Source organism: Artemia sp. Qi Xiang Cuo, chromosome 3, assembly GCF_049724085.1.
Source record: "Artemia sp. Qi Xiang Cuo chromosome 3, ASM4972408v1, whole genome shotgun sequence".
Taxonomy (NCBI): domain Eukaryota; kingdom Metazoa; phylum Arthropoda; class Branchiopoda; order Anostraca; family Artemiidae; genus Artemia; species Artemia sp. Qi Xiang Cuo.
Genome location: NC_142796.1, coordinates 5400550 through 5423491, shown reverse-complemented (window position 1 = coordinate 5423491; position 22942 = coordinate 5400550). Strand labels below are relative to the sequence as shown.

General features: G+C 34.0%; 1 protein-coding gene across 2 annotated transcripts in view; it reads left to right on the top strand.

The window, feature by feature from the left end:
* Cals (calsyntenin 1) overlaps positions 1–22942 on the top strand; it is a 292310-nt gene that overhangs the window by 12522 nt on the left and 256846 nt on the right. For both annotated transcript variants that reach the window (XM_089108431.1, XM_089108432.1), the window contains exon 3: positions 8879–9036. In XM_089108431.1, coding sequence (XP_088964557.1) covers positions 8879–9036 — 158 coding nt within the window. The remainder of the gene's footprint in view (positions 1–8878; positions 9037–22942) is intronic.

Below are 22942 nucleotides of genomic sequence, written 5' to 3'. Positions count from 1 at the left end.
TGCACATGGGGGGATTGGGGGTAAAGTATTTTGACAATGTGAAGTTAGAAAACAATTCTTACTACATAATATGCAGAATAATTGTACCTAACCCATTCGGCATGCAGAACCGCTATTTCCGTGTCGTTGGATATGCCACAGATCTTCTCAGATCTGTTGCAGTACGGTAAATCAAAAGGCACTATGTGACTTCTTTCAACTGATATTCGCTCGGCGTACATTATTATTATTAAATATTGTACGTAGCCTATTATACCAAAAGTTAAAAATTTTCCGAGACCCAATAATAAGAAAAGCTTTTTAATTGGTAGTTTGAATAAAAAGTGCTGTGAAATTTATTAAAATTTGGGATTTCACGGAGGGCACATCCCCGGATACGCCCTTGTCATGTTGATAAAGAAATACTGTTTCAAAAGAATGAGGTGAATTTTCAGGATTGCTAGTCAATTTTTAAACAAGACGCTTTTTTAAACTCCGTTCAAATGCTTATCTATTCCAGACAGTGGTGGATCCAGGAGAGGTGTGAGGGGGGCGTGCGCCCCCCTAACTTAGTCTAAAGTAGTGTAATTTACTTAATTAACGCAAGTTTGCGGTAAACGAACTTGGTCCTAACGCAAGTTTATCATATCAACCTATTTTGCGCCCCCCCTAAAAAAATCCTGGATCCGCCCCTGATTCCAGAGGTGCACAAAATGAAACTTCCTCTTTTTCCTTTAGGGTTGCTAGTCGTAAAGCAATTTGTAATTTGACTAATTCTTGCCTGCTGTGTGCGCAGACAGCTTGCAAGTATTTAAGTATATGCTTGTATAAACTTCAATCATAGCGGTGTACTGGTTGATGATGGCACAAATTGTGCTATGGCAAAAAATGAAGGACGTAGTTTTTCGGTCCCAGTTCCCAGGTCCTTGGATTTTACTTCGTCCTCCCCCATATTCCGTTGCACACGAGAGCGCACCTAACAAGCAGACATGGGCAACCTTAATGCCTACATTTAACCAGGTCTGGAAGACGTCGTAGCTGTACCAAACTTTAGGGATGCCGGGAGACTCTTCCTTGATGCACGGGTGCCTCTTGCGGCACAGGTGAAATGTATCTCAAAAGTCTCCCCGTGCCGCAGATTATGTAAAACGGCCAATGAAACAGTTATTTGCTGCCTATTCGAGTACAATCTGCTTCCAAAATAGTAGAAATTATATAAACTCTTAAGACTTGAACTCCTTCAGGTCTTACAAGCTTACACCAAATACTAAGACCTTGGTGGATCAGAACCTCTCAACAAGAACTAAATGCAAAATAACAAACTGGCAATTCACTGCAGCAATCAGTGGCGGATCCAGGGGGAGCAAGTTTTGCGTTAATTACACTTGCTCCTAATGCAAGTTTATCGGATCAACCTATTTTGCACCCCCTCCCTTCTAAAAAATCCTGGATCTGTCCCTGGCAGCAATACCAAGAAAGCAAGCAGAGGGTTAAACGGTGTAACTGAAAAGCTAATAACCGTTAACGAAGAAGATGAATTTTGATTTGTTGTATTATCATTAGATTTTGAAGTCGACCTGGTAAGCATTACCGTGACTTTCTAAATAAATGAAGTCCCTTCACCAAGATTTGAAAGTTCATGTAGAAATGCACTGTTTTGGCTAGATCAACAATGATTTCTTTAATAGTCAAACCTCCCTTTCCCCTGAAGCAAAATTCTAAGGGGTTCCTTGATTATGAATTTCCTTATTCAAAGCTGATTCTTAACTTCGTAATTTTTACATTGTATGTTTAATGAACTATATAGCTTCAAATATCTCTTCATGTTGCATAAAAAAAAAAAAAAAAAAAAAAAAAAAAAAAAAAAAAAAAAAAAAAACCATCTAGCTGCCGATAAGACCCCAGGAAATTGAGATGCTACCGCAAGTGCTTAACATTGATTGAATGAAGAATATATTGTACTCCCTTACTCTTAAGATATTGCTATGGATAAAAAAAAAACCGTTGGATGAAATTCTATATTTTATCCTAACGGGCTAAAAGAGAAATCGTTACCAAAATTGCCATAGCGAGTATTAATAATAATCAAAACATTTTGTTACTACCCTACAGATGGTGTATATGCTGAAACTTATTTGAGGAAGTCATGACAAATTGGAAAAGTGTAAAATAGGTAAATTATGTGGAATGTCTTGAAAGTTTCGAAAAATCTTTAGAATCTTGGCATTCCTTGAAGAGAGTTGGGGCTAAGCACCCCTTTGCCTTCACCTCTTTTCTTCAGAAAAATTAGTTCACCTGCTAAAATTAAAAAGCTGGTTTATCTGAATTCGAGTGTTACCCTCATACAAAACCATGCACTTCAGAGGTATTGCGCTTTGTATTGTTGGAGTTGCCTACTAGCGGCGTGAAGTTAACCATGCGAAATCCGAAGAGGCATGATGCGATGGAAGTGTGTCATTATAAGTAGTGCTCCAAGATAGCTGTGGCATTTGTCGGTGGTGGAAGTATGCCATGTATGGTGCATAGTGGACCTTGAGTTGTGTGAAGAGGCGTAGTGTGAGAGGAGTGCGCCACACGTGGTGGAAAAAGTGTTCCTCCGGTATGTGCACCTGGTGATGAAGCGTGGCAACCCGTCGATTAAAGTTGTGAACAAATGTAAATCACGCTGATAAACCAGCTGAGGTTATTTATCATTGCCAAATAGATAATTAAATTGTCAGTTTCATTTCGATGTTCGGATTTTCCTGGAGAGGTCAAGTGTAAGGTTTGTATTTCATTGGTAATCCTGTAATCGAATTGTTTCTTAAATGCCCGAATCGGCATGTCACAGGGAGGAAGATTACTAGTTTTTCTAGATGGCACAAAAAATTGAAATTTCCATTAGTTTGGAAACCTGCTTTTAAATTATGCTTGAGTTAAATCAAAAAGCTTGAAAAGCAAAACAAATAATTTTGAATTAAATTAATTTCCAACTACAGACTAGACAATGGAAAAAAATAATAATTAATTTAAGGATTTTTTTAACACTCCATAAATCATAGCTTTCCTAGACAGTCTTTAAAAATAGGGCAAAATTGAAGATAAGAATCACCAAAAATATAAATCACCATCGAAACATGCCCTAAACTGAAATTTTAATTTTTTTCTAGATCTGCAAGGAGTTTTAGTTCCGAATAAAGTTTTCATAAAAACTCGGGCCAATTAGGGATGCTTTGAATTAAGATATTGATAATTTGGCCGTGGCAGAGTGGATTGATCTGACACTTGAGTTCAATCCAAGCTGCAAAAGGGTATGAAATTGCGTGAAAATTATTCATTAGTGTCTCCAAATCAACAAACAAGAAGATGGAGAAGTAGGAGCTACTCAAAGCTCCAAATAATGTGGAGCTCCAAATATAAACTCCAAAGCTATTTCCAAATATTGTGGTTGATTTTATGACAAACCTAGGGCTAAACGAGTCGGGACTGCAGCAACTCGTTTTAACAAAGAACCTGCGATGGACCATCAGGGACGGGGGGGAATTCTACATTGTCAGAACATTGTAAAAAAATACATTGGAAAGAGCATACAATAAGGAATTAAATGGTACTACTTCTATTATTGGCATGCTCCCTTCAGAAGCGGTCAAGCATTAAATATTTACCCCAAAATTTAACGAAAACTATGAAACCTGACCTGCCTACTAACAACTAGAAGTTAGTATTGCAATACCCGTTTGTTTCTAATTAAATTCTAGAGTTGGACAGACCCAGTATCTAATTTCGTATTTGAACGTCATGCTCTGTCTAGGAAAGAGCAGGGGAGTCGTTGGGGGGGGGGGGGGTTGCCCCCCCCGATAATGTGGAGAAAAATTATTACATATCCCATGCCCCTTGACTATATGAATATGGACCTCCCTTGCTCCCCCCCAATAAAATGCTGGAGATTTACACCTGAAAAAGGGTTAAATCATAACCAATCTCCCCGGTTTAACAAAGCGTTTTTTTTTGTCTTTTGTATTTCACCCCTTCCCGACTTCAATGTGTCGATTTCTGGAGCTCTGTTGGTACTAGTGAGAAATTTAAACAAACCTTGGGTATATGAGAACTAAGCTGATATTCTGGTTTTACCCTAGATTACTCTGAATTCTAAGATCAATTTTATTTTAGCATAAACTAGAGTAATTAACCTGAAAGTGGAAACCCTGTTTTTTTTTTTGGGGGGGGGGGGCTAGCAAGTTTGGGTATTTGAGAATTTAGCTAAAATTTCTGGTTTTACTTTAGAATCCTAGAATCGTAATTCCTAGACTGTTTTGTTTTTAGTATTATCTAATAATGGCCCTGGCCTTGTTGATGTTGGCTGAAAATAAGAAGGTGAACTGTGGGTGCAGAATAGTTTCAAAATTCTGTTTTCGCCTAGTTTATTCTCAGTTCCTAGATTATTTGTTAGCCTGAGGGTAGAGTTACTGCCATAAAAGTGGAATCCCTGGTATTACTGGAGACCGTGAAAAAGTAGTCTCTGGGTATAGAATAATTGCCGTGAAAATTGTGGTGTTGCCCCCAGATTACATTGAAATCCGAGATTCCAAAATAGTTCATTTTACTCTAATGTGGAGTAACAAGCCGAAAACTGGAAGGCCTCGCAGAATGTGGCCTGATAAGCTATAAAAAAGCAAATTTTGGGTATAAAGTAATCGTACTGAAAATTGTCGTCTCTCCTGGATTTCCATGAATTCATAGGAAGTTGTTATTCGGCAACAATAAGAAAATTAAGTTTGAATACAGAGTTATCCCCATGAAAGTTATGGTGTTGCCCCAGATTATCCTAAATTCGTAGAAAAGTAAGTAGGTTATTGCCAAAATGTTTAACTTTACCCAAAGATGAAGTAATTAGCGAAAAATTGCTTGGCCTTAAGTGGATTGGCAAAAAAATATGAAAGCAAACTTTGAGCACAGAGTAATGGTATCATAAGTATGATAATAAATGTATAATTTCAATAAAACCTGATGTTTTTGGAAGTTAAAATTTCCTCTGCAATTCTGTTTGTTTTTAAGTTTTTTCTTTTGCATAGGAGAAAGTGGATTATTAGAATTTTGTCGAAATCAGTAATAAATCTTCTTATGTAAAACAGCCACTGGAATCCAAATAAACTTCTTTCAGCTACAGCAGGTTTTCTTCTGACTATCCATCCATGGGCGCCCATAAGCTGAATTCCAGGGGGGGGGGCAAACTACGTCTAATTGCTACTTTTAATGCTATATAATAGAAATCTCAAACAAAAATATAAAAAAAAGGCAGTATCATTCAGCCAGGGGGGGCAAGAGCCCCTCCTGCCCCCCCCCCATATGGGCGCCCATGTATCCATCTGATGTTTCCAATACAAATACAATCTTCAATATATTTGTACTGGAAGCATCAGATAAATATTTTTTTCTACAGATGTAGGCTATGTGTGCAATATGGAATTGGGGAATTTTGATGACAATTAGGAAATGTTTGTTAATATAGAATGTTAATAGGTACTTACGCATTAGCCAGGCAACACGCGAGGAGTCAAGTTTGGTTAATGCTACTGAAATAAAACAAAATAGGAAGAAAATGTAATATTTTACAAGCAGATTTGGGTACTGGTGCATTATATGGGCCTTTCTAAAAAGTCAACTTTTAATGCTATATAATATAAATCTTAAACAAAAATATAAAAATAAGGCAGCATCATTCAGCCAGGGGGGGGGGGCAAGAGTCCCTCCGGCCCCCCCCCCCCATATGGGCGCCCATGTATCCATCTGATGTTTCCAATACAAATACAATCTTCATTATATTTGTACTGGAAGCATCAGATAAATATTTTTTTCTACAGATGTAGGCTATGTGTGCAATATGGAATTGGGGAATTTTGATGACAATTAGGAAATGTTTGTTAATATAGAATGTTAATAGGTACTTACGCATTAGCCAGGCAACACGCGAGGAGTCAAGTTTGGTTAATGCTACTGAAATAAAACAAAATAGGAAGAAAATGTAATATTTTACAAGCAGATTTGGGTACTGGTGCATTATATGGGCCTTTCTAAAAAGTCAAGTTTGGTTAATGCTAATGAAATAAATAAAAGAGGATGAATATATAGTTTATAAACAAATTTGGGCTATATATTTGCACATTAGGGTTGGGGGGTAACGCATAGCATATATGAAATACGTAACCTAACCTAACCTAGGTAACTTCCCCCCTAACCCCCCCAAAACAACAGTATAAATATCGTAAACGTAATGAAAAGCACGTTTTGCTTTGCATTACTCTATAGCGCTCGATTGTATTAACCCGTTTGGCGGGTTTTTCGTGACTGGTTTCCTTGTAAAGGAAAGACACCAGTACCCAAATCTGGGCTATATATATGCACATTAGGGGCGGGGGGTAAAGCATAGCATATATTAAATACGTAGCCTAACCTGACCTAGATACCTTTTTTTGCCCCTCCACCCCAAATAACTCGTTTAAATATTGTTCACGGAGTGAGAAACCCCTGTTTGCCTAGCGAGACAGAAGAATTGTCATGTTAAAGATGTTGCTTGACTAGTTTTTTGCGATACAATTCTCGCGTGTTGCCTGGCTAATATGTAAGTACCTGTTAATAAAATTGAACATATTAGAAATTCATATTATGTTCCCATTCCCTGATTTTTAGCTTATTTTCTGTTATTCCGTTTTGGCATTTGAAAGGATCAAAATTCAGTGGTTTGTTCAGCTGTTTCTAAAACTTGGGAGTCATGCAACGGGTATTGGATTTCAACAAGCTTGTTTTCCTAGGTTGAAAAACTAAGTCACGTTTTACATGATTCAAAATTATGATATGAAAACACGCAATCTAGCTATTAAGTACCAGGTAACATTTAAACCATGGGCCTGTTTAAAGGAAACCTAAAAAAATTCACATAATGAAAGATTACTACTTATCCTATCCCTAAAGGCGCATTGGTGCACTATCCCCCCTCCCCTAATGGATGAATAATAATAATAATTTATTACAAGCAAAAAAAAACAGGCCATACAGAACAGTATTCTTAATTACACTCAACAGGAAAAATAACATAAATATCAAGTTTCACTCATTGATGTCAACGCTTCATTTACATATTTACATAACTGCCTCCGGGAACTCCAAGTTACCACCCTCAAAATACTTTCCCCTTAATAGAGAAAGTTGCTGACACTCGGCGAGAATATAGGTCACATCCTCAATACATAGGCTACATCTGGGGTAAGAGTAATCCGCATCTGCATCTGAATATACGGCCAACTTTATACATTGCTATAAAGAAAAGGGTACTTGTTAAGAATCCACTAAACACGCGATAAGTGAAGTTTCGTTAATGCTAATGAAATAAAACAAAATAGGATGAAAATATAATAGTTCAGAGACAAATTTGGGCTATGTATTTGCACATTAGAGGGGGGGGGGGGGTGAAGGTAAAGCCTAGAACATATTAGTTACGTAACCTAACCAAGGTACCTTTTTTGTCCCTTAAACCCCAAAAAACTAAAGTTTATATCTTTGTCACGGAGTGACCAATACCTCACTACGCAGCGGAAACCTGTTTTTCACAAAGCATCTTTGAGATTTCGATGCAGTCTTTCCCGTGTGTTTACTGGATTCTTAACAAATACCAAGAGAAGAGAAGCGATATTGTAAAATATAATGATCATATATTAAGTGGGCTATACGTTTGTTCATCGGGGGTTGTGGGGGTGTGTTAAGTAAAGAAAAGTACCTTTGGGGATGAGATATGTATTATTGATCCTTTTAAAGTAGTTTTCATAATTTTTAAGGATTTCCTTCAAATGGTCCCATGATCGTATTTATTGCCAAAAACTTTGCCACCAAAGATAGCATGCTATTAAGGGTCAGACATGTGTACGTTTTTCAAGCTAATTAATTAAAAAAAAACTTTCCACAAAATAAGTTTTTCAAAGAAAAGTAAAGAACTCCATTAAACAAAAAATGAGCAAAAATAAAATCAAATAATCTACCAAGCGTAAAACTACCACAAATCAGCATTGTAAATAAATGAAACCCAAAACGAACAGAAATTACAATAAATAACGGAGTGAAGCTCAAAACGAGCAGAAATTAACATAAGTTGGGCTCAAAACCCCTGTGGCTTCCCAAGGTCATAATAAAATTTGTACTTTAGTGAAAAAAATATAAATGTTTTACTTTTATGACTCTAATAAATCAAATAATATTAACATTTTGATTACTAAACATCAGTACGTGTATGTTAAACTGACAATGCACATTTATTTGTATTTTTTCAGTAAAGTGCAAATTTTGTTCTGGTCTTTGTGTGCAAAAATCTTTAGAATTACATTTTGTTGCCTTTCTGTCAGTTTGAGAAGAATTTTTTTTTGAGGGGGGCATCCCCCTGGACATGGCCTTGACTTCTCTTATTTGCAACGTTAGCCTCGTTTGTAATCAACAAGTTCGGAAATTTCTAAATACCAACTGTTGGAAATCAAACGCTATTTTCGCAACACATCCTTAATGTGTTCGGACGTTGACTGCTCTTGTGCAATATTTGACTAATTTCAGCTTCATTTGAATGGATTTTCTGAAGGGCAAAATTGGGCTTTCCCAAAAATTTGGATCATATAGACTTTAGGTCTTTAATCGTTCCTAAACGTATATCATGGGGGGGGGGGGGCAGGTAATGAGATTTTTTTTGGGAGGAGAGAAACTGAAAGCTCGAAAAGTATATCTTTATGCCACAAAATTTATTCCCTAATTTTCCTAGGGGGTGGGGCACTTGAATTCAATCTTTGGGAGTAATTTTCCAAATGCTCTTTACTCCTGCTCTTTGTGCAGAGTTATAGAACTGCTACTATCAGTAGGCGAATGAGAACTTTTTCTTCGTTTTCAGCTCCCCGTTTGGACATTCCTCAGGGCTCATCATATCATGGTTTAGTATCTGAAGATTCTTTTGAAGTAAAGGTTACGCCAAAGATAAAGACCATTGATGGTGGGTCTATTTGTGGCTTCAGAATAACCAAGAAACATCACGGAGAGGCTCCATTTGAGGTAATCTTATTTTCTCTGAGTAAAATGCGAAAAAAGTTGGTTTCGTTTGAACAAGCTTCTCATAGGGCTCCTTGAACCCTACTTTTACCCTTACAGTTATATGCTCGTGTCTCTTTTTCCTTTCTCTTTTTCCTGTCTCTTTTTCGTGTTACCTATATATTTTAGATACAAACTTTTTATATATATTTTAGAGGATGTGTCACTATATATATATATATATATATATATATATATATATATATATATATATATATATATATATATATATATATATATATATATATATATATATATATATATATATATATATATATATATATATATATATATATATATATATATGTTTAAGAGGTAATTACTTGGCAAAAAAAAAAAAAAAAAAAAAAAAAAAAAAAAAAAAAAAAAAAAAAAACTGTAGTCCTAATCCAGCAATTGAGACAAATGTGCACTTGAACGAGGCTCTCACCTTACACATCCATCCAACTACCTAGGACCAAACAGTATACCCAAACCATCAACCAAATAGAAAAGTCCAAATCCATGCAAAGTTGTCATCAATAAATGTAAGTCGATGTAAAATTACCAGCAAAAGCACCTTAAATCTAGCAAAATATTTCCAAGTAAAACCTTCCATTTAGGGCTCATCAGAAGAATACCACTGGCCTTAACGAGTTTCGAGGCTTTACATTCTTTACCCAGCACGGTGGCGCCTCTACCATAAGATCTATATGGTAACCCTATGTCAGGTCACACCTGTGAAATACCTGCAAACTAGTCAAGCTAATAAAAATTACATACAAAAAGTGTTTCAATGCTTCCACAATCAAATCCCAGAGGTCACTGAGAGACCATGCCGGAACAAACGAAGACACTTCCAGATGTATCTTTTATTGGTATCTGGAACCAATTACCAATTTAAAGATCCTTAAGTTTGTTTGAAACCCCTAGAAACTCAACCTGCGAGAAATTATATTAAAATATCATTCAGTATTTCTTTATAATTTTTTGTATATTTACTTAAGAGTTCATGATATATATATATATATATATATATATATATATATATATATATATATATATATATATATATATATATATATATATATATATATATAATATATATATATATATATATATATATATATATATATATATATATATATATATATATATATATATATATATATATATATATATATATATATATATATATATATATATATATATATATATATATATATATATATATATATATATATATGTAAGATTTATTCTTCATTAGATACACATACAATATTACATATTATTATTCCCCCAAAGGCTCATTGGCCTGTACAAGGGGGAAGACACAAATGAGTTGCTTACTCAGAGATGAAAAACAAAAGAAAATTTAAAATGATCACTTACTCACATACGAAGGAGAAGAAAAGAAAATATAGATAAAATGAAAACTATAGAATAAATAAACTAAATTAAATTAATTAGATTAAATAGACTAAAAAAATAATAAAATAAAATAAAAACATAAATAAAAATAACTTCTACGAAGCCAAAGAATTTTTAACACCCTCGAGCTGATTCAGGCAACTTATTCCAAATAATATGACACGCCAGTAGAGGATTAAAATCTGACCTTATGCAAGGAGTAAATGGAACTTGAACATGATTTGTCATATTACGAGATTATAATTATTTTGATCAGAGGTAAAAGATAGCGGAGCACTTAGGGGCCGGGGGTGGTCACCATGAAGCTGAGCAAAAGTAAAAAATGCACATTAAAGAATGTATAGTGACTCAAGATCAAGTGACGGTATGCCTAATGAACGATTAGTCTCTTGAATGGCAGAAGGATCTCTTAGAGTAGTTATAGTGTGATAGTGGGGGACGAATTGCTAGCCTAAAATCTGAGTTAATAAGGGTTTTCGACCGTAGCTCTAGTTTTTTGTAAGAAAATTATGAAAAATACAATTCTCTGATTCAAATGTGAAACTTAAGTTTATTTCTGGAAAAATGATACCTAGTTTTAGGTGTCAGATCGAAAATGGTATAACTTAATGTAAAGTGGGAAAAATTTTTAACTAGGAATGTCTGAAAAGTGTTAGGTTGGGATATAGGGCAATGGCAGCCGGCTCTCATGGAATGATCATAGTGTGATAGTTTGGGAGCATATTACTTACAAAAAACCCGAGTGGATGACTTGGAAATAAAATTTTTAAAGAGAAATGGCTAAAAAGTGTTGTTTTTTTTTGGGGGGGGAGGTGGGAGATGGGTTGATGGCAGAAGGATGTCTTAGCGTAGTTATAGTATGATAGTGGGGGGGGGGGTGGCGAATTGCTTGCGGAAAAACCAGAATGAATGAGTTGAAATAAAATTTTTAACTAGAAATGGCGAAAAGTGTTTTTTTGGGAGGGGATGGGGCGATGACAGAGGGCCAACATAAAAATAATCGCTTTATTTAATTTTTAAGGTTAATTTAGACGAGGTTACGTGCGCGCACGTAACCTCGTCTAAATTAACCTTAAAAAATGAAATGAAGCTATGTCGACTTTACATGTCTCTCTCACTATGTATGTGTGGTCGCGGTGCACACTCCATGTCTTTCTCGGTTTTTTGTATCTAAATCTACGTATTTGTTTGTGTTTTTATCACTCTAAGTGAACTTAAATTAACTCAACTTTTGAATATCTCTCTCACTATGACTGTGTGTCTGAGCGGGTGTGGTGCCATCTATAACCGGTCTAACCTAAGTTCAACAGAACGGGGCATGAAGTCAAAATTAATGGAACTTGGATTTTATGACTATTATCTGATGTATCCGATAATAACTTTGAAAATGAATTTATTCTTTCTGATACTTAGATTTTGTCAATTTTATCCGATGTATCTGACATTTGATGATGATAATGCATTTAAGGGATGTTGATAAAAAAAAATTATTCACTCGTGACACCTAGATTCTGTCAATTTTATCCGATGTATCTGACAAAAGATGTTGATAAAACAAAATTATTCACTCTAATACTTAGATTTTGTCAACTTTTTCCTATGTATCCGAGAAATGGATGTTGATATAGAATTTAATCACCCTTATACTTAGATTTTGTGAAATTGTTGTATTGTCTGTCTAGGAAGCGACTTCAATCGATAATGAATGTTAATAAAGAATTTGTTCAGTTTTTTTCATGATTTCCTGAATTAAATTTCTGTATTGTGTATCCAAGAGGTGAATTCAAGAAAGAGTTTGTTACTTACTTTCTTACTTACAATTTTTTCATAATGACATATCCAACAACGGATGTTGATAAAGAATTTATTCATTCTGATACCTAGATTTTGTCAATGTTATCCCATGTGTCTGACTAATAGATGAATGCAAATTCCATTTGCTATATCTCCGATGTTTTAATAGACATTCAAAAAGTTTGATATGCTAGCATAATATAAAAATAATGAACACACTACAATGTAATGCATAATATATTTTTATTGAAATAATGATATGTAGATTATTAATAAAAAACTTTATTATTAATATCAATGATCAACTTTGGACATTTTGAATCTGTTCCATAAAATAGTTCACCTATTCTCTCTTGATATTGTAGCTATTGTCTTCTCTTAGTTCGTAATCAGTAGAATAATCATTATTCCATTTTGAGTCATACACAATTTTTACTGGTGTGTCATCAACAGGCTCAATATGCTTTTCGTCTTTGGTATTATTTGCAACTTTATGTCAATCTTGACGTTGGGGGGTAACCAATCATCATTGAACACCATCTATCTCATGAAAAAAGTCCTAAATTTCTAAATTAGTGTTTAAAAGCATATCCACATTATCATTTTGTCGTGTCGTGATTAATATATCAATAAATTGTGTAAATGCATTTGGACCACAACGTAAAAGCTTCATGCAATAGTCTAATGATGGAGAATCAGTTTTCATTATACCGACAAGCATTCCCTGAGAAAATATCTTCCTTTGAATAGACAGCTCTAGAAAATCATCATCTAGAATCAAACGTTTTTCCTTAAGCACAAGATTCCCCATGATTCACTCTTTCTCAAATCTATCCATTTTTTAGAGTCCTAACAATCTCACAACCAACTTCAGACTAACAAATTTTTTTTTCTACTCTAAAAATAAACGCTAGTCTACTATAGAAAGAAAAACCGGTCTAACCTAAATTCAACGTATTGACACATGAAGTCAAAATGAATAGAACTTGGATTTTATGACTGTTATCTGATGTATCCGGTAAAAACTTTGAAAATGAATTTATTCTTTCTGGTACTTAGATTTTGTCAACTTTTTCCTATGCATCCGAGAAATGGATGTTGATATAGAATTTGATCACTCTTATACTTAGATTTTGTGAAATTGCTGTATTGGCTGTCTAGGAAGTGACTTGAGTCGATAATGAATGTTAATAAAGAATTTGTTCAATTATTTTTTTCATAATTTCCTGAATTAAATTTCTGTATTGTGTCCCCAAGAGGTGAATTCAAGAAAGAGTTTGTTACTTAGTTATTTACGTACTAACAATATTTTCATAATGACATAATGACATATCCAACAACGGATTTTGATAAAGAATTTATTCATTCTGATACCTAGATTTTGTCAATGTTATCCCATGTGTCTGATAATAGATGTGTGCAAATTCCTTTTCTTACATCTCCGATGTTGTAATAGACATTCTAAACGTTAGATATGCTAGCTTACTCTAAAAATAATGAACAAAAAACAATGTAAAGCATTACATATTTTTAATGAAATAATGCCATGTAGAATATTAATACAATAATATATTATGATAAATTATTAATATCAGTAATCAACTTTGGACATTTCGAATCTGTTCCATAAAATAGTTCACCATGTTCTCTCTTGATATTGTAGCTATTGTCTTCTCTTAGTTCGCAATCAGTAGAATAATCCTTATTCCATTTTGAGTCATACATAATTTTTACTGGTGTGTCATCAACAGGGTCAATATGCTTTTCGTCTTTGGTATTATTTGGTTCATTGACTGTTTGATCAATGGCAGTAACGTTTGCTGGTGCTTTGTTTTTCATCGATTCATCTTTATATTCCATAGTGATATTTTCTGCCAATGCCCTTTTTATTTTTCTGGCTATTTTACTGTCTATTATCCCATTATTTTTACACAGGTAAGAGTTTCGGCATGTAGACAAGATATGGTTTACGATATTAGTAGAAGAGTAGGCCTTTCTTTTATTGACCTTCCGTTGAATGCTAATAGCAGAAAGCTGACGATTGGAAGTATCACTAGGTAATGTGTTACCTGCAACAGCACACACACACACACACACACACACACACACACACACACACACACACACACACACACACACACACACACACACACACACACACACACACACACACACAAAAGGGGTCAAAAGGGGTCATTGACCCGTTCGTGGATTGATAATCCTTGAGTAAATTATGTCCCGTCAGCGTTTGAATCAATTGTAGATGGCAGCACGGTGTTCGTACAGGGCTGGTACCCCCCTCTCTACTTGGGTTGATGGCAGAAGGATCTCGTAGAGTAGTTATAGTGTGATAGTGGGGGACGAATTGCTAGCCTAAAATCTGAGTTAATAAGGGTTTTCGACCGTAGCTCTAGTTTTTTGTAAGAAAATTATGAAAAATACAATTCTCTGATTCAAATGTGAAACTTAAGTCTATTTTTGGGAAAAGGATAACTAGTTTAAGGTATCAGGTCTAAAATGGTAAAACTTAGTGTAGTCTGGGAAAAATTTTTTACTAGAAATGTCTGAAAAGTGTTTTGTTGGGAGATGGGGCGATGGCAGCCGGCTCTCATGGAGTAGTTATAGTGTGATAGTTTGGGGGCGTATTGCTTACAAAAAAACCCGAGTGGATGACTTGGAAATAAATTTTTTAAAGAGAAATGAATAAAAAGTGTTTTTTTTCGGGGGGGGGATGGGAGATGGGTTGATGGCAGAAGGATGTCTTAGCGTAGTTATAGTATGATAGTGGGAGGGGGGGTGGCGAATTGCTTGCGAAAAAACCCGAATGAATGAGTTGAAATAATATTTTTAACTAGAAATGGCTGAAAAGTGTTTTTTTTGGGAGGGGGGAGGAGGCGATGACAGAGGGCCGTCTTAGCGTAGTTATAGTGTTATAGTGGGGGGCGAATTGCTAGCCTAAAATCTGAGCTAATAAGGGTTTTTGACCGTAAACTCTAGTTTTTTGAAAGAAAATTATGGAAAATACAATTCGATAGATCATATGTGAAACTTAAGTCTAGTTATGGATCGAAAAATAAACTATTTCTATAAAATCAGAACTAATAAGAGTTTTTGGCCGTAAACTCTAGTTTTTTGTAAGAAAATTATAGAAAATACAATTCTCTGGTTCAAATGTGAAACTTAAGTATATTTTTGGATTGAAAAATAAAACTATTCCCGTAAAATCTGAGCTAATAAGGGTTTTTGACCGTAAACTCTAGTTTCATGTAAGAAAATTATGGAAAATACAATTCTCTCGTTCAAATGTGAAACTTAGGTCCGTTTTGGATCGAAAAATAAAACTATTTCCGTAAAATCTGAGCTAATAAGGGTTTTTGACCGTAAACTCTAGTTTTTTGTAAGAAAATTATGGAAAATACAATTCGTTGGCTCATAGGTGAAACTTAAGTCCAGTTATGGATACTCATAATGATGAGGACTGATGGTTCTAATTCAATATTTTTTTTTCATAAAAACAAACTATTTTTTTTAAGCTTCGAAATTATTCAACTTTATTTTTTTCTGTACGTATCTTAAAATGACAAAATATTCTTACGGCACTAACAATTGTACTCTATGATTCCTCAGAGACACGATGTGGCTTTCCCACTGGTATTCTATGTCCGGTTATCGACACTACCTAGTCTATTGCATATATTAAATCAGTATTTTGTACGCATTAGAACAATAAACACATAAGTCATATCTTTAAAAAAAAAGATTTATAATTTTAATAAAGTTTGTTCACATGAAAATGTTATTTTATCATTGAATGCCGACTAGGAGAAGTTTTTAAACTATGATAAAAGTACAAATGGTAGCACTATTGGAAATGTAAGCATGCATTATCATGACAGTAACGAATCAAATTTCTTTGGATTACAAAAAAATTCACTTTATGTTGGTGGTTATGCGAGATTGAGATCTCCAGAGATGATTGCACTCAAAGAGAATGCCAACATAAAAATAATCGCTTTATTTCATTTTTTAAGGTTAATTTAGACGAGGTTACGTGCGCGCACGTACACTCGTCTAAATTAACCTTAAAAAATGAAATAAAGCTATGTCGACTTTGCATGTCTCTCTCACTATGTATGTGTGGTCGCGGTGCACACTCCATGTCTTTCTCGGTTTTTTGTGTCTAAATCTACGTATTTGTATGTGTTTTTATCTCTCTCACTCTTTTTGCCTGTGTGTCTGGGCTGGTGTTTGCTTATTCAAATGCATGTCTGGCCACTCTAAGTGAACTTAAATTAACTCAACTTTTTGAATATCTCTCACTATGACTGTGTGTCTGAGTGGGTGTAGTGCCATCTATTACCGGTCTAACCTAAATTCAACGTAACGACGCATGAAGTCAAAATGAATGGAACTTGGATTTTATGACTATTATCTGATGTATCCGATAAAAACTTTGAAAACGAATTTATTCTTTCTGGTACTTAGATTTTGTTAATTTTATCCGATGTATCTAACATTTGATGTTGATAAAAAAAATTATTCACTCTGACACCTAGATTCTGTCAATTTTATCCGATGTATCTGACAAAAGATGTTGATAAAAAAATTTATTCACTCTAACACTTAGATTTTGTCAACTTTTTCCTATTTATCCGAGAAATGGATGTTGATATAGAATATAATCACTCTTATACTTAGATTTTGTGAAATTGATGTATTGTCTATCTAGGAAGCGACTTCAATTGATAATGAATATTAATAAAGAATTTGTTCAATTTTTTTCATAATTTCTTGAATTGAATTTCTGTATTGTGTATCAAAGAGGTGAATTCAGAAAAGAGTTTGTTACTTACTTGCTTACTTCCAATTTTTTCATACTGACATAATGACATATCCAACAACAGATGTTGATAAAGAATTTATTCATTCTGATACCTAGATTTTGTCAATGTTATCCCATGTGTCTGACAATAGATGCTTGTAAATTCCTTTTCTTACATCTCCGATGTTTTAATAGACATTCTAAACGTTTGATATGCTAGCTTACTCTAAAAATAATGAACACATAACAATGTAATGCATATTATATTTTTAACGAAATAATGCTATGTAGAATATTAATACAAAAATACACTATAATACATTATAAATATCAATGATCAACTTTGGACATTTTGAATCTGTTCCATAAAATAGTTCACCATATTCTCTCTTGATATTATAGCTATTGTCTTCTCTCAGTTCGTAATCAGTAGAATAATCATTATTCCATTTTGAGTCATACACAATTTTTACTGGCGTGTCATCAACAGGCTCAATATGCTTTTCGTCTTTGGTATTATTTGCAACTTTATGTCAATCTTGACATTGGGGGGTAACCAATCATCATTGAACACCATCTATCTCATGAAAAAAGTCCTAAATTTCTAAAATAGTGTTTAAAAGCATATCCACAATATCATTTTGTCGTGTCGTGATTAATATATCAATAAATTGTGTAAATGCATTTGGACCACAACGTAAAAGCTTCATGCAATAGTCTAATATGGAGGATCAGTTTTCATTATATCGACAAGCATTCCCTGAGAAAATATCTTCCTTTGAATAGACATCTTTAGAAAATCATCATCTAGAAGCAAACGTTTTTCCATAAGCTCTAGATTCTCCATGATTCGCTCTTTCTCAAATCTATCCATTTTTTAGAGTCCTAATACTCTCACAACCATCTTCAGTCTAACCAATTTTTTTTTCTACTCTAAAAATATACGCTAGTCTACTATAGAAAGAAAAACCGGTCTAACCTAAATTGAACGTATCAACACATGAAGTCAAAATGAATAGAACTTGGATTTTATGATTGTTATCTGATGTATCCGGTAAAAACTTTGAAAATGAATTTATTCTTTCTGGTACTTAGATTTTGTCAACTTTTTCCTATGCATCCGAGAAATGGATGTTGATATAGAATTTAATCACTCTTATACTTAGATTTTGTGAAATTGCTGTATTGTTTGTCTAGGAAGCGACTTCAGTCGATAATGAATGTTAATAAAGAATTTTTTCAATTTTTTTTCATAATTTCCTGAATTAAATTTGTGTATTGTGTCCCCAAGAGGTGAATTCAAGAAAGTTTGTTACTTACTTACTTACGTACTTACAATTTTTTCATTATGACATAATGACATATCCAACAACGGATGTTGATAAAGAATTTATTCATTCTGATACCTAGATTTTGTCAATGTTATCCCATGTGTCTGACAATAGATGTATGCAAATTCCCTTTCTTACATTTCCGATGTTTTAATAGACATTCTAAACGTTAGATATGCTAGCTTACTCTAAAAATAATGAACACATAACAATGTAATGCATAATATATTTTTAATGAAATAATGCTATGTAGAATATTAATACAATAATATATTATGATACATTATTAATATCAGTGATCAACTTTGGACATTTTGAATCTGTTCCATAAAATAGTTCACCAAGTTCTCTCTTGATATTGTAGGTATTGTCTTCTCATAGTTCGCAATCAGTAGAATAATCATTATTCCATTTTTAGTCATACACAATTTTTACTGGTGTGTCATCAACAGGGTCAATATGCTTTTCGTCTTTGGTATTATTTGGTTCATTGACTGTTTGATCAATGGCAGTAACGTTTGCTGGTGCTTTGTTTTTCATCGATTCATCTTTATATTCCATAGTGATATTTTCTACCAATGCCCTTTTTATTTTTCTGGCAATTTCACTGTCTATTATCACATTATTTTTACACAAGTAAGAGTTTCGGCAAGTAGACAAGATATGGTTTACGATATTAGTAGAAGAGTAGGCCTTTCTTTTTTTGAGCTTTCGTTGAATGCTAATACCCGAAAGCTGACTATTGGATGTATCAGTAGGTAATGTGTTACCTGCAACAGTAGCAAGGAGTTGTCCTCTATCATCAACGATTTTTTTATGTTGGTATTCTCTTTGAGTGCAATCATCTCTGGATATCTCAATCTCACATAACCACCAACATAAGATTTGAATTTTTTCGGTATTCCAAAGAAATTTAATTCCTTACTGTCATGCCAATGAATGCATACATTTCCAATAGTGCTAACACTTGTACTTGTTTCATAGTTTGAATACTTCTCCTTGTCGGCATTCAATGCTACAATAACATTGTCATGTGAACACACTTTATTAAAATGCTCCATCTTCCCTTTTTTTAAAGATATGACTTATGTGTTTATCGTTCCACTGCGTAAAATATACTGATTTAATACATGCAATAGACTAGGAAGTGTCGATAACCGGACATAGAATACCAATGGGAAAGCCACATCGTGTCTGAGCAATCATAGAGTACAATTGTTAGAGCTGTAAGCATATTTTGTCATTTTAAGAGACGTACAAAAAAAAAAAAAAATAAAGTTCAATAATTTCGAAGTTTAAAAAAAAATTGTTTGTTTTTATGAAAAAAAAATATTGAATTATAACCATCAGTCCTCATCATTATGAGTATCCATAACTGGACTTAAGTTTCACATTTGAATCAGAGAATTGTATTTTCCATAATTTTCTTACCAAAAAACTAGAGTTTACGGTCGAAAACCCTTATTAGCTTAGATTTTACAGAAATAGTTTTATTTTTCGATCCAAAATGGACCTAAGTTTCACATTTGAACCAGAGAATTGTATTTTCCATAATTTTCTTACAAAAAACAAGAGTTTATGGCTAAAAACACTTATTAGCTCAGATTATACGGAAATATTTTATTTTTCTATCCATAACTGGAATTAAGTTTCACATATGAGCCAACGAATTGTATTTTCCATAATTTTCTTTCAAAAACTAGAGTTTACGGTCATAAATCCTTGTTAGCTCAGATTTTAGGCTAGCAATTCGCCCCCCACTATCCACCTATAACTATGCTAAGACACCCCTCTGGCATCGACCCATCTCCCCCCCAAAACACTTCAGCCATTTCTAGTTAAAAATTTTATTTCAACTCATTCATTCAGTTTTTTTCGCAAGCAATTTGCCCCCACCCCCACTATCATACTATAACTACGCTAAGACATCCTTCTGCCATCAACCCATCTCCCCCCCAAAAAAACACTTTTCAGCCATTTCTCGTTAAAATTTGTATTTCCAAGTCATCCACTTGGGTTTTTTGTAAACAATACGCCCCCAAACTATCACACTATAACTACTCTATGACAGCCAGCTACCATCGTCCTATCTCCCAGCAAAACACTTTTCAGACATTTCTAGTTAAAAATTTTTCGCAGACTACAATAAGTTTTACCATTTTCGACCTGATACCTTAAACTAGTTATCCTTTTCCCAGAAATAGACTTAAGTTTCACATTTGAATCAGAGAATTGTATTTTTCATAATTTTCTTACAAAAAACTAGAGCTACGGTCGAAAACCCTTATTAACTCAGATTTTAGGCTAGCAATTCGCCCCCCCCACTATCACACTGTAACTGTTCTAAGAGATCCTTCTGCCATCAACCCATCCCTTCATAAATATTTTTTCAGACATTTCATGTTAAAAAATTCTATGTCAAGTCATCAACACGGGTTTTTCGCTAGCAACATGCCCCCCACTATCACAGTGTAAATACTCTAATAGATCCTTTTTCCAGCAACCCATCCCCCAAAAAATATTTTTTCTGGAATTTCTTGTTAAATTTTTTTTATTTCAAGTCATCCACACGGTTTTTTTGCTAGCCACTCGCCCCCCACTATCTCATTATAACTACTCTAAGAGATCCTTTTGCCATCAACCCATCCCCCAAAAAAATATTTTTTCAGAGATTTCTTGTTAAAATTTTTTTATTTCAAGTCATCCACACGGGTTTTTCGCTAGCAAGTCGGCCCACAGTACAGCACTATAATTACTCTAAGATACCCCTCTCCCATCACCCCACCACTTGTGTATTATACAAAACACATCGAAGAAGTAAAGCTATCCGTTATTAAAATTCTTTTCTTGCCATCTACATCTCTCTTAGTATCAACTTTTTAGTATAGTATAACGTTAAACTCTATTTTAAATTGACAACACTATTCAAACACCAATTGTGTATTATACAGTACACATCGAAGAAGTAAAGCTAGGTCAAGTCATAAGACCATTTTATCATCGTTAACCATTTCCGTAGATTGATATTGTTCCAAATTTATAATGAATAAGCTATGAGTTAACAACCCCGAGGGGTTACCTTAACTGATAATCACCAATTGGCAAATGCTATACCCTTTTTTCTCCACCTTCATACGATCCAATTCGCGAATGTTATCTAGCTCTATTTTTCCCTATTATTCAATTAATATTGTTCGTATAGTCCAATTCGTAAATGCTAAACCCTTTTTTTCTCCACCTTCATAGGATCCAATTCGCAAATGCTATGTACCGACACATCCATATCAAACTATTCTTGGCTAAAGGCAATTGTCCAAAAAAATCCGAAACTGCTCTTGATCGCACATACTTCAAAGAAATGGAACAGTGGATAACGCATGGCTGATAGACAGCTTTTCTTACAAAATCATTCCTAAATACGCAATTTGACAATCTCTAGTTTTCGATAAAAAAAACAAAAACAATTATACTTGCTCTGGAAAGGTATCAAGGAACATAAGGCAAGCAAATAGCACAGGAAGGAACATAAGGCTAGCAAATCCATAAGTACATGCTCTGGAAAGGTACCAAGGAACATAAAGCAAGCAAATAGCACAGGAAGGAACACAAGGCAAGCAGATCCATAAGTACATGCTCTGGAAAGGTACCAAGGAACATAAGGCAAGCAAATCCATAAGTACATGCTCTGGAAAGGTACCAAGGAACATAAGGCAAGCAAATAGCACAGGAAGGAACATAAGGCAAGCAAAATGGTGCTTAGTCCTCTACTTAAATATTATGTTGAAAGCATATTTAGAGCCTTTTCATTTCTTCTCTTTTTTTACAACCTCTTATGCTTTTTAAATCATGGCTTTTTTTATATTGCTTTCTAATTTATATAGTTTCTTTATCAAAATACGCAAATTGATGTAGTCAATCGGAGGATCAATAAAAGAGGGCTTTCTGTAAAGTTTTCTGGCGGAGGGGGGAAGGGATGTTTTTTCCTCGATTCAACTTTATGGAGTAATATTGTTTCAAACGGCAACTCTGCAATATAATGTGATCAGCCCTTACTGCGTACCGGGTTTGAACCCCCCCCCCCCGAAATTTTGTCCGACTCGTAAAAACATAACTATGATAGTTGAATGTGCTTCTTTTAGGTGTTTGTTTGAAATTTAGGATGAATTAATTTTTTTTGAAATATTTATTGACAAATATTATCTATGCCCTGGCTGAAACAAATTAACACATATATAAACACGTCTAAAACATATATAACACATATATAAACACGTCGTGTTTGTAAACACGTCTAAAATGGTGATTCAAGCAAACACAAACACATAGCAGAATGACTGCTATATACCATTGTCTGTGTCTGAGCTGTCATCTGATGTAAGATTATAACAAAATGAAAAATATTTTATTTAAAAATCATTTGTGTAATATATGAGAAATTAAAGATACAGGTCAAATGTCTTTTAATACTCTTTTGTTTAAAAAACCTGAATGTTTTTTTTTGCTTTTGATAATC